At 36.9% G+C, this 13,008-nt stretch overlaps 1 protein-coding gene and 1 pseudogene across 2 annotated transcripts in view; both read right to left on the bottom strand.

The window, feature by feature from the left end:
- Positions 1-33: 33 nt before the first annotated feature.
- LOC100963569 lies at positions 34-858 on the bottom strand (annotated as a pseudogene).
- A 1,298-nt stretch (positions 859-2,156) lies between these two features.
- CEP120 (centrosomal protein 120) overlaps positions 2,157-13,008 on the bottom strand; it is a 62,939-nt gene continuing 52,087 nt past the window's right edge. For both annotated transcript variants that reach the window (XM_023519168.1, XM_023519169.1), the window contains exons 20-21: positions 8,007-8,152; positions 2,157-3,977 (exon numbers count right to left, since the gene is read on the bottom strand). In XM_023519168.1, the coding sequence (XP_023374936.1) occupies positions 3,743-3,977; positions 8,007-8,152 (381 nt within the window). In that variant the 3' untranslated portion in view covers positions 2,157-3,742. The remainder of the gene's footprint in view (positions 3,978-8,006; positions 8,153-13,008) is intronic.

Raw genomic sequence — 13,008 nt, forward strand, 5'->3', positions numbered from 1 at the left:
GGAAAATTTTAACAAACTGTTGAAACTGTTTTCTTAAAGAGACTTCCTCCACTGCCAGAGATTTTTAATAGACTCCTGGTCAGTCATCTGGAAGCAATCCTTCACATAATTGATGAACTTGGCTTCCACTTTGGGAAGAGACCCACCTTTTTCTATACTTGCTTGCATTTTTGCCTTAATGTCTTCTGCAGAACTAGGTCCTTTGGTGTTTTAGGAGTTTTTTTCTGTTTTTTGAAGGATTCTTGACCTTTTGATCTCAGCGTTGATGGTTTTGAATCCTTTCCATTCTGGTTTGACTTTTGTGCATTTTTGGCTGGAGTGTCTCACACAGATTTCTTCACTGGAGCTTTTTCTTCAGTTTCCTCATCATCAAAATCATCTTCTTCATCATCTTCATCAGCAGCAAGTTGTACTTTTTTCCATGGAACTTTGCTACCACTTCCAGGGGCAGATCGCTCTCCAGTTTCACATCCTCCTCCTCTTCATCTTCTGATTCTGCATCTTCTTCCACAGCCACTAAGTGCTGCCCACTGATATGCACAGGCCCTGAACCGCACTTCAACCGTAAGACCACACGTGGTGTTATTTCAAAGCCCCCAAGAGAAACCGTTGGCTGTACAGACATTTTCAAAGTTGCCAGTGTTACTATAACTGGACTCCCTTCATAACTCATTGCCTCTGCTTCAATAATGTGCAACTCGTCCTTTGCACCAGCCCCTAAACTGACAGTTCTTAAAGATAACTGGTGCTCATTTTCATCATTATCCACCTTAAAGTCATAATCTTTGTTGGCTTTAGTTCACAACCAAAAAGATAGTTCTGAGGCCTCAAGGGGCTCATGTCCATTGAATCTTCCATGAGGTGATGGCACGCACTTAGGTGGGCGAGAAGGCAGATGGAGATAAATGACCAAGGAACAGACTCGCAGGACGGAATCACACCAGCGGCCTTCTGGATCTTCGTATCATTTAATTCCACATCTGACAGAATGTTACATGCTGTAGAAACTAGTCACAGAAAAATTACATTTAGACTTTCTCATATCTTCTATTTTAAATAACAAATGTGGGATTCTATTTATATAAAATGTCCAGAATAGGCAGAACCATCAAGACACAAAGTAGACAAGATTTGCCCAGGGGCTGCAGTCCTGGATCATGGGAAGTGACTATTAGTGGAGATCAGGTTTCTTTGGGGGATGATGATGATGTTTTAGGTTGTAGTGATAGCTCAAGCTGTGAATATGCAAAAAACCCCCACTGAATTATACACTTTAACATGGTAATTTTTATGGTATGTGAATTGTACCAGTTAAAAAAAAATAAATTTAGGTACTCAGTCAAGTTAGACACAGTGGTAGTGAGCTCATACTTTCTAAGTCCATATAAGGTAACCCAAGGGCCCTTCCCGCAGACGGTAAGAAACAGGTCAGTCCATTTTGAGGTGGCTGCAGATAAGCAGTATGTGCTGGGGTGATCTGTGAACTCAGAGTGAGGCTGGCCAGCGTCTAGACAGAACAAGAAGTAGAGGAGAAGATCGTCTGGTCAGACTAGATTCTCTCTCCCTCAGAGTCCCTGAAACATCTTTAAATCATACTCAAGCTCCCACATCTGCTCAAAGCAACAGGCACTCAGGTCCAGATAGAAACTACTAGAATATCCTTGTAAAAGAACTCTTTAAAGTCTATACAGACACCCGGGAGACATGATATACCCTCCTATGCTGCAGATGCTTGCCTTACATGTAGAGACTAGAATTTCTCCATAAAAAGTCATAGAAATTTTAAAGGTAAATTTTATTTCACCTTAAAATATCTGGCGAAAGGTCTCCTGTTATAAAGGTAGTAATTAGGAGACCTAGTGGCCTGCCCATGCACACACCCACTCACTCATACTCACTATGGTCACACTTCTTAACTCTCAGGCAACTTAGGAAAGCGATCTGTCAATTTGTCACATGCCACTTACAAATGGAATGGATGCTGCTGAAGGACTGCAGAAGAATTAACATTTCAGACTCCCCTGATGTGCAGACATTAAAAAGTATCTGAAATGTAAACACTTGAGAGAAAAGCAAGAATCTAGTGACTGGAACCAGGAAGCGCTGAAGACTTTGCCTCCTCTGTGTAGAAACATAAGTAATAAGATGCTCAAAACTCAAAGAGGCATACAATTATGATTTTATTTGTTAAATTACAATAGCCGAAAAAGCTTTACAGAAGGCAAAATAAACCACACATCCATTTTAGAAAAGTCCTTTTTGTTTCTTTAAATCTAGGGCCCCCTCTAGTGTTTGGAAACAGTCCCAGGCAGCACATAAGGCAACTGAGGGTATTAACAGTCACAGAAATTTACTTGAGACTTCCCAAAACAAAAAGAATACTTCTGTTCCATTCATGTGGCACAAAAATCACTGAGAGAATATATCTAACCATAATTAATATTGTAAATTCCTTCTATGAGTCAACGATTCATTATCCTCTCATTCAGTAATTTCTTATTTACTGCTGGGTTATTTTTAGAAGATCAATAGTTTGTTAATAAGGAAAAAACATGGTGAGTAAAAGGACTTTAATTTCCTTAATATGAAATATATCTTGTTGAAAACGACAAAAAAGTAAATATCTTTATTCTGCTTTTATGGAAGTTATTGGTAACTTCCTAAAGCATATACTTAAATTTATTACATTTGGAAATCATAATTTTTAAACTACATCTATGTTCAGACTCAACCTAATTTGCGAATTTGTTAAAAACTTTTCAGTACTCTATAAAAAGAGGTGGAAAGTATTGCTTTACCGACAAATGTTGGCTCTGAAGAATACGAAGTAAGGGAACTCTTCATACCGACCTGATGCTACATAAATCCATTGACTTCATCTCATACAGTTTTGAAAAAGACCGATTAAAATTAGGGGGAGTAAAAATAGTTGATTTTTACTCTCTTTTCTTTGTGTGTGTGTTTCCGTGTTCTATTAGAGAGGGTCTGAGTTAACAACTAGTACTATTATCACTGGAAATAAAAGGAAATCTCTGACGTTAGTGAAAGAAAACAACGCCAATCCCAGCAGGAAGCTGACAGAGAAGACCATATTAAAAGTTCAAGTTACCAGTACACTGAAAGTCTGAAAATTCACTAGCTCTTGAAACAAGTTTTGTCTGTATTAACTTTATTTAAATAAATGACGAATCTGCCACTCAATATGTCATATGGCTTCTCTGCATTGATCCTGCTTTATTTTCAAGGTTGTCATTTGCAAACATTACAAGTTAAGGAAAAAAGATAGGTTGTCTGAAATGAGTTAAACTGGTTACATTTAAAATTGGCATCAACTTTTAAGATATTTACATTCAAATGGAATTAGGACACAGCATTTTTTAAAGTGCAACATATACTCTTTTGGCTCAACATGAAAAATTAAATAACTGAACAATCCTGCAGTCATTTCTCCTATAACAAACTGGTGAAAAGCTGTTTTGAAAGTTAGCCCTCAGATTATAAACTACAAGAAGCACTGACAAGCCGTGTAAAATGAGTAGAAAATGCGTAGGACAAATAAAACCAGCATGAGAGGTAGCACAAAGTAAATACAATCAAATAAATACTATACAATAATATATAAAATTTTGTTTAAAAAACCTGAAAATAGCATTTTAAAACATCAATTTTCTTCACTTGTAAGGGTTTTACAAGGAAACTAAAATTCAGACCTGGTGTCTCTGTAAAGATGTTCCAAATGTTATTAATTACTGGCATTATTTTTTGCCAAAATCTCTCTTATCTGTCGGTCAAGTTCGCTTATTATCCGATCCTCGTGATTGTACACACCCGTTCTCATCAACGTGTCCCTCTCTTCTATGAGGCGAGTCAAATAATCATCCAGCCCTTCTTCCAGTGCGTTACTGTGGGGGCTGTCCATTTTCCCACTTGCTATCTCTCTGGCATCCTGGCCCTGTTTTTGTTCTTGCTGCCTTAACCTGAAAAGCCAAGAACAAATGTGACTCTGGCAACTGTTTCATTTTTCTTAAAAGCACTATTTAAAAGCAAAATGATACAATGGCAAAAATAAGTTTTTAGTTAATATTTTCAAGAAGAAAACAAAAACCAATGTTCCACTTAGCTAGTCAGAATCAACATGCTTACAAAAGGAAGTTTTAAAAGCAACACTTGCTTTCTAATTATAAAATACATGAAAACTGTAGTTTTAGAGCTGTGTAAAGAAAATTAAAAATATATATATGTACTTTAAAATACATATTTTCTCAAAAATTAATGATACTCCATTATGCAATGCTTTCTTCACATATTCATACAGTCAAAATGCCCTTCCTACTTCATTAAATGTTCCTCTAAAATGCGTCCCCCCTCCCCTTTGGATATACCTTCATTTAATCCTTCATTGCAATCTTGAGTTTATCCCCAAACCTTTGTTACTGTTTTGAACATAATTTCTTTTTCTAAATTCAGTCAACAAATGTTTATTTGTGCCAAATAAGTTTTGGGGACACTGCAGTGAACCAAGAAGAAAAGCCCCTTTTACTATGGAGCTGTCTCAGGATTTGCAGACATTCTATAAACGTGAATTTGTGATTCCAAGGGCATGCACGTGACAAGGCTGTATGCATATCTCCAAGTCACGTTTGTGATAATCTCACTTGGGGATGAAGAAAGGAGAGAAAAAGGGAGATGAAGGCCTGGGATTTGGGTATGTCCAACAGAACCTGGGCATTGTTGATCACAGTTTTGAAAATAGAATGGTAATAAAACTTAGTGAACTCAGTGACAGTCACACTAAGTTTGGATAGGAAATTTAACTCAGAATGTACAATTAAGATGTAGCTTTATATTCCTCTATATAACTGGTGACAGACGTTTCAATCTGCAGCTATTCCTAAATTTCGTCCTGATAAGGTAAACCAATTTTGAGTGTAAGCCCCTCCTTCCTGATAGTCTTCAGACTTCCAAATGTGCACATGGGGTGGGGAGAGGCAGGAAGAAGCAGAGAGGACAGGCCCTGCTCCGACACCCAGGAGGACCAGGCCCCAGGGGATGCACACCGGTTGGCAGGAAAGCTTCGTTTAAATTTGGATGACACTTTAAAACATGAAACTCCTACAATTTCTCACAAAAGAGAAAAAAAACCCTGACGTATACAGTCAAGAAATATACCAGATACCTTCTTCTATTCTGAGAAAGAAAAGCCTAAACAGTGATAGGTACTGTGCTCCGGGACCCAGGTGGGATACTGGTACCACGTCTTTCCACTGAGTTTGAGCAGTTCCTGTAGATGAGTAAGGGCAGATTCCCTGAAGAGTGTTTCCCTACCCTAATTCCTATAGCTACCTTCGGGGAAGGGTCGTTAAATTAACGACACACAATGACAACTTATGTACCAAATGGTTTCAATATTTATTTCTCTTTTGTGCATTACCTAATTACGCATGAAAGACAAATGTAATTTACTTTTACTCAAATGAAAATTATCAGTCATGATCACAACAGAATTTTAAAACCTGGTAGCTGAATAAGCCCATAAAATATTAAAGGAAACGCTGGTAACAGTCCTGAGAAACCCTGTCTAGGCTCTAGTCGCACATTTGCTGCCACTGGAAGCTACTACCTTGCAGAAGTGCTCTGTCTGAAAGCCCCTTCTCACACTGAACTCGGCGTGCCTCTTTACGTGTCTCAGTGACTGGCCAGGATTCTGCTGGGGAGAAGCGTGTTTACTTCTTTTTAACATGATAGCCCACCAGATCTCTGAAGGCAGTTATCTATCACTGTACCCAAGAGCTCTCCAATTCTCTCCCAGCCATTTCTTCAATGCTTATTGCCCCTGCTGTCCTGGTCACATTCCATGAGAAGCTCCATCTAGACACCTCATTTTCCTGCAGTGATTTTTCCTGCTGCACACTGGTAAGAACACTCCAGAGGTGATTATTATTATTATTATTTAACCAGGACTGAATAGTACTTCTCTGAATGTCCCTAAAGGCACTGACTCTTTAGCAGCCAAATCACATTATTATTAGTGGCCCCTTAAATCCTCCTGGGCTTCCTCACATGAACTCTTTTACTATGTATTATCTACCATTTAAGTGATTTTTCTTGTAACTTATACAGTAGTCTCTTTTTGTCTCTAATATATTTAATCTTGTTGGTTTTAGTTCTCTCTGAATCCAAATTTATAAAGACATTAATAAGATTCAACTTGGTATGATCTACGAATTTGACAGGCAAAATGGTTACCTTCACTTAAGCCACCAAAACCACACTCAGCCAACAACAGGGACCTAATATATATTTGCTATGTATACTATATGACAACAAAAGTTTGGAAGGCAAAGGTCATGTTATAATGCATTAATTTGTAACATTTTCTGAGTTTACAACACTGTAGACACTAAATAAGCATGTGTTGAATAAATGAGAAAAACAGTAGTGTAGTTTGAACACTGTTAAGCAAAGCTCTTAGAGTTGAGCTTTTATAACTGAAGGTTATTCATTTATCTTCCAAATAGTTATTTATTTCAGCTAGGAACCCTTCTAAGACAGTGACTGAACTATATATGGAGATACAATGAGATGCCTTGTCAAATGTATATGTGTAGCAATGAACATTATTTGCCTCCAACCATCCCCAACTGGTATGTCAGTGCCCTATCCTTGGATATGATGGTATTTGGAGAAGGGCCTTGAGAGCTAATTATATTTATATAACACTATGAAGGTAGAACCCTCATAATGAGATCAGAGCCTTCATAAGAAGAGACACCAGACAACTTGCTTACTCCTTCTTCCCACCAGGTGAGGACACAGCAAGAAGCTGGCCCTCTAAAACCAACCATGCTAGCTCCTGATCTTGAACTTCTAGCCTCTAGAACCACGAGGAAAGAGATTTCTGTTTAAGCTACCCAGTCATTCGTATTTTGTTATGGCAGTCCAAGTTAACTAAGATAGTGCTTTGCTGAAATAGAAATGTATGAGTCTCGTGGATAAATTTAGCTGAAAACTTCTCCCTCAAAAAACCACCCTCCAGAAAGATTCTATTTCTTTTCATGCTGCTTCCGAAAGACTGCTTCTCTAACATGAAACACTGCTGAAGGTGTGATTAAGAGGAACATGACACTACAGAGAAGCCCAGTGTAGCCCCGCAGTTAAAAATACAATCTCTGGAATCAGATTTGAACTCTGGCTTCATGGTTTACTAGCTTTGTGACCCTACTAACATAATTAAGCCTCTGCTTAATCTTCCATTTCCTCATCTGTAAAATGGGGATAAATATCATCTTCATTGAGTTGCTTTGAAGATTTAAAAAAAAAAATGAGACAGGCATATAAGGCCATTTAAATAGTCCCTGACACACAGTCAGGATTCAATAAATAAGGGCTACTTTAATATAACTACATTTAAAATTTCTTATTTTATGATTCAAAGTTAGCTTAATATTAGCAATAATCCTGAAAACAGTTAAACAAAAAGGAACTTTAAAGTACCATGCTATACTATAAATAGAAACACAAGAGTTAACAACAACAAAACAAACTGGTATAATGGGTCTTTGACATAGATTTTCTATTATAGAAGACTGCTACATTTTCTATCTTTTTTTTGTTTGTTTGTTTGTTTTTTAGAGACAGAGTCTCACTTTGATGCCATTGGTGTTACTGTGGCATCACAGCTCACAGCAACCTCCAGCTCTTGGGTTTAGGTGATTGCTTCTCCTGCCTCAGTCTCCCAAGTAGCTGGGACTGTAGGCGCCTGACACAAAATCCAGCTATATTTTTGTTGCAGTTTGGCCAGGGGGGCTTGAACCCACCACCCTCGGTATATGGGGCCGGCACCCTACTCACTGAGCCGTAGGTGCTGCCTTTCATTTTCTATCTTATCTACTTTATCCCTAAGAAATCTGAAATTGTACCTTCCCTGGACCAATGACTAACTAAATAGCCGTCCTATTAGAACTTTCGTTTTTGTAAGAAACAAGAAATACTTGTAGTTATTATACCTGTTCAATTCATTTCTTATATCCAATAATTCTTGTCGTTCAGTTTTTACTGCATCTTTTTCCTCAGCAGCCAGGTAACGCAGTCTCATCTGTTCCAACTCCTCTTGCTGTTTTTTCAGACGAGCCATTTGACTTTCTTGCTCCCTCTTAAAAGAAACAAAGACATAAGCCAGATCCCTAATATTATGAATAAATATATTTCAAGACTTTGGCTTTGATTATAATCCTATTTGACAATACTCATAACATAGTCATGCACTGCCAATTCTTTTTTTTTTCGAGATATGAAGTCTTGATATGTTGCCCAGGCAGGAGTGTAACAGCTAGTCACAGTTGCAATCATCGCACACTACAGCCCTGAATTCCTGGCCTCAAGCAATCCTTCTGTGAAGCTGGGACATGGGTGTACATCACCACACCCAGCTGCTATGCACTGCCAATTCTATGAGTCACATATTGTCTAGAAATGTAGGTTTTCTCTAAAAACTGTATGACTGCTCTTTTTGCAATAAGTCATATTCATCAATTGGTGATTGATACTAGCAGAATATCACAGCATAACAGAAACTGAGGGCAAGAGGCTGCTGTCAACACAAACAGTTGCCACAAGGACCAATGGTAAAAGCAACATCTAAGAAATGGTTAATTATACAAAGATGTACATAGAAAAATTCAGTAACTGTCCCTATAATGATCACTAATTCTACCCCCAATTTAGTTACTATGACTTTCCAATCTTTCCTCTAGGCTCATGCTAAAACTTATGCACATACCTTTATTTAAAACAAAAATAGAATCAAACGCCTTATTTTGCATCAAAAAAAGGTAACAATTCCTCCAGGTCAATAGATAAAATCTTGTTAAATTAATGTGTAACATCCCACAGCATGCACATTCCATGCATTAACCATTCCCCAATAACAGATGCTTTCCTACTCCCAACAGTGCTGTGAGGAAACACCCTGTCACCTAACACACAGTGGCTCACAAGTCCTTAAGTGCTTTTCTTTCTTTAGCACTGAACCTCAGAGTGGGAGAGCTGGGTCAACACATGCACGTAATATTTGTTTTAAAGAAACTTATTGATTATAACAAGCAGAAAACTAATAAATCACAAGGCACATTTGATATATTTTCACAAAGTGAACTACTTACTGAACATGCAGATCAAGACATAAAGACTGCCAGAACCCCCCAAGTCCCTCTTTATCTCTTCCCAGTCACCACCAACTCACCTTTCCCACAGATAACTACTGCCTTAATTTTAATATTACAAGTAAGTTCTGACTGCTTTGAGTTGAGCTGTATATAGAATTGTGCAGTATATATTTGTGTCAGGGTTCTTTCACTAATTCTGTTTTCCAGATTCATTCATATTGTTCAGTATAGCTAATCGTTCACATTATTATATAGTGTTCCACTGAATAAATATATTGAATAATATATTCAATCTCCTGCTGAAGGACCTTTGGGCAGTTTCCACTTTTGTATTAGGTAGAGTAAATAATGCTGATGTGAAGACATCACCCATGTCTTTTGTAACACATTTGTGTGCCTTTCTACTGGCTATATACATAGGCTACAAATTGCTGGGTCAGAGGACATAACAATTTTAGCATTAGTAAATATACATTTGAGTATTCCTTCTCTGAAATGCTAAGGACTAAAAGTACTTTAAATTTTAGATTTTTTCGTATTTTAGAATATTTGCAAATACATAATGAGACATCTTAGACTCAACTCTTAACACAAAATTCATTTGTTTCACACATACATACATACCCTAAAGGTAATTTTATACAATATTCTGTTCATTATTAATTGATTGTTGAAGACAGAGTTTCACTTTGTTGTCCTGGGTAGAGTGCCGTGTCGTCATAGCTCACAGCAACCTCAAACTCTTGGGCTTAAGTGATCCCCTTGCCTCAGCCTCCTGAGTAGCTAGGACTACGGGCACCTGCCATGCCTAGCTATTTTTTTCTATTTTTAGTAGAGATGGGGGTTCTTGCTCTTGCTGGTCTTGAAAGCATGAGCTCACACAATCTACCCTCCTTGGCCGCCTAGGTGCCAGGATTACAGGTGAGCCACTGTGCCCAGCCCTACACAATACTTTAAATAATTTTGTGAACTACTTGTCACATGAAGTCAAGTGTGGAATTTTCCATTTGCAGTGTCATGTCAGTTCTAGAAAAGTTATGAATTTTGGAGTTCAGTCTTCAGGTGTTTGGATTAGGGATCCTCAATCTGTACTGTCAGCCATGTACGTATGAATTTACACTTCTGTAACTCCCAGTGTTCCATGTTCTCGTCAATTCTTGGTAATATCGTTTTTTTCACTTTAATCATTCTGACAGGTTATGTGGTGGTATCTCATTGTGATTTTATTTTGCCTATTTCTAAGACTAATCAGGTTGAACACATGTAAATATTTTAATGACATTTGGATATCTTCATTTATAAAGTTCTTATTCAAACTTTTGGCACCTTTTAAAACCTACTCGGTTGTCCATCTTTTCTTACTGATATTTATATACGTGTATAATGGGTAAGTTCTCATAAATTGCAAATACTGCTTTGTAGACTTTGTTACCTTTTCACTCCTTTAATGGTGTTTTTGATGAACAGAAGCCCTTCATTTTAATATTAGTCCAAATTTTTCTGTTCCTTTTTCTTAAGAGTTCTTTATATCTTATGAAAATTTTTTTACCTGTTGCAGTCTTGAAGATATTCTTTCATAATCCTCTTAAAGTTTCATTTCGATCAGTGCTTATTATGCAACTGGTTTTATGTATGGTAGGAGATCAAGATTCATTTTCCTTACATAGAGAGTGCCAACAGACCAACAATGATTGAAAAACACCACTCCCCCCCCCCCACTGCTTGGCAGTATCACCTCTGTTCATTTATGTATGGATTAGCTCCTGGATGCTCTAAAACATCCTTCTCTGTCCTTGCATTAACACTACATTGTCTTAATTACTGTAATTCTTATAATTACAGTAAGAACTGTAAGTCTTGATAATAAGTCTGATAATACAAGTCTTTTACCTTTTGGCTGTTCTTTAAAATTACTCTAGCTATTCTTGGCTCTTCATTTCCATATAAATTTCAATTTCCAGGGGAAAAGACTCATTTGATTATGGTTATACAGATAACTTGCCCCAAACCAATGTAGTTACAATATTAGTTCTTTAATCAATGAACACATTCAGGTTGTCTTTATTTTTATTTGATCATACTTCATAGTTCTCTGCATGTTAAACACTAACATCTTTTTTTGTACTCCTTGACACTGGATTTTAGATGCTCTTGCAAACAGCAGTGTTTTTAATTTTCGTTTCCTAATTATCTACAGGAGAGATAACTGATTTTTACACATTTACTTTGTTTCTAGCAAACCTGCTAAACTCACCTATTTCTAAGAGGGTCTGTGGGTAACTTTTGGCTACCTAAGTATATCAGTGTTATCTGCAATAATGAAAGTTTTACTTTTTCCTTTCCCATCGATATAATTATAATCTTTATTTCTTTTTCTTGTCCTATTACAACTGGATAGAACATCTATGATACAATGTTGATTTGGGGGGGAAAGTTTCAGTATTTGAAGACAGTGTTCTATGAAAATACTCTTTTGCGTCTGTGTCTTCTCTTATTTCATGTCAATCATATTTTGTCAATCAAAATCCCCCATTTTGTTATCTACCCATTTTTACTCTTCTTTTAGAAATAACACGCATCCCTCATTTAAGTAACCTAATATAAATTTTACAATTTCAGATAACGCAACATATTTTAAACATTTAACTCTACTTATCTCTTCATATTTTATACTATTTTTTGTCATACATTTTAATTCTATGTATATTTTAAATTCATCAAATATTGTTTCTCTATGACCACTCTCCACTTACACTCAGCATGGTTATTTAGTTTGCATTGCTCTTTATTCTCCTGCTTATCACAGCTTTCCTTGGGGATCATTTTCCTTCTGCCAGAAGAAACCCACTAAGTATTTCCTTTACTTCAGGTTACCCATAACAAATTCTCCCAATTTTTGTCTGAAAAGTCTATGTCACTTTCATTTATGAAGAACATGTTCACAGGATACAGAATTTTAGGTTAGCAGTTATTCCTTTCGGCAGTTTAGGGATGTTATCTCACTGTCTCACGCATTCCTTTACTTTTGTTGAAGTCACCTGTCTTATCGTTGCTTCTCTGAAGGCAATAATATCCCATCTTCCGTCAACAGCCTGTAAGATTTTTCTTTGCTTTTTGTCCATTTTGCTATGATGTGAAGTATAGTTTACTTTGCATTTATCTTATTTGGAGTCCACAGATATTTTTGAATCTATGAATTGGTATCTTTTTCACTTTGGGAAAATTCTCAGCTAGTATCTCTTTAAATACTGCTTTCTCCCCATTCCCTCTTCTGAGGGGCTTCCAACTACACATAAGGTAGTCTCAAAAGATCCCATTTCTCTACTACATTTCTACTATGTTTTCTACAGCATAGTGACTGCTGTATTTCAAACTTGTCTGATGACTCCAACATCTGTTGTTTAATTGCTATTGAGCAAAAGACAAAGACATTCTACAGAGGAAGAAATGTAGGTGGCCAATGAACACATGAAAAGATGCTCCCAGTCATTAGTAGCTAGGGGAATGAAAATGTAAGCTACAAAGTGATACTGTTTCGGAACAACCAGACTGAAAAATTTAAGATAACAGCCAACTGTTCACAATAGCGCAAAGAAAACAAACAATTATATACTACTGGAAACTGCACATTCGTACAACTGTTGTAGAAAATAATTAGGCAATAATTAGTGAAGCTGAAGATATGAATGTACTCCAGCACCAGAAATTCTACTTTAGATATAAATACTACAGAAACTCCAGCTTGTACAAATGCATTCAGTATTTATTATTAAAAAACCTGGAAAGAACATGTCCATTGAAGGAACACTGGACAAACTATGACATATTTGTAGAGAATGAGTCC

The sequence above is a fragment of the Otolemur garnettii genome, unplaced genomic scaffold, assembly GCF_000181295.1.
Source record: "Otolemur garnettii isolate 467f Iridium unplaced genomic scaffold, OtoGar3 scaffold00160, whole genome shotgun sequence".
NCBI classification, from domain to species: domain Eukaryota; kingdom Metazoa; phylum Chordata; class Mammalia; order Primates; family Galagidae; genus Otolemur; species Otolemur garnettii.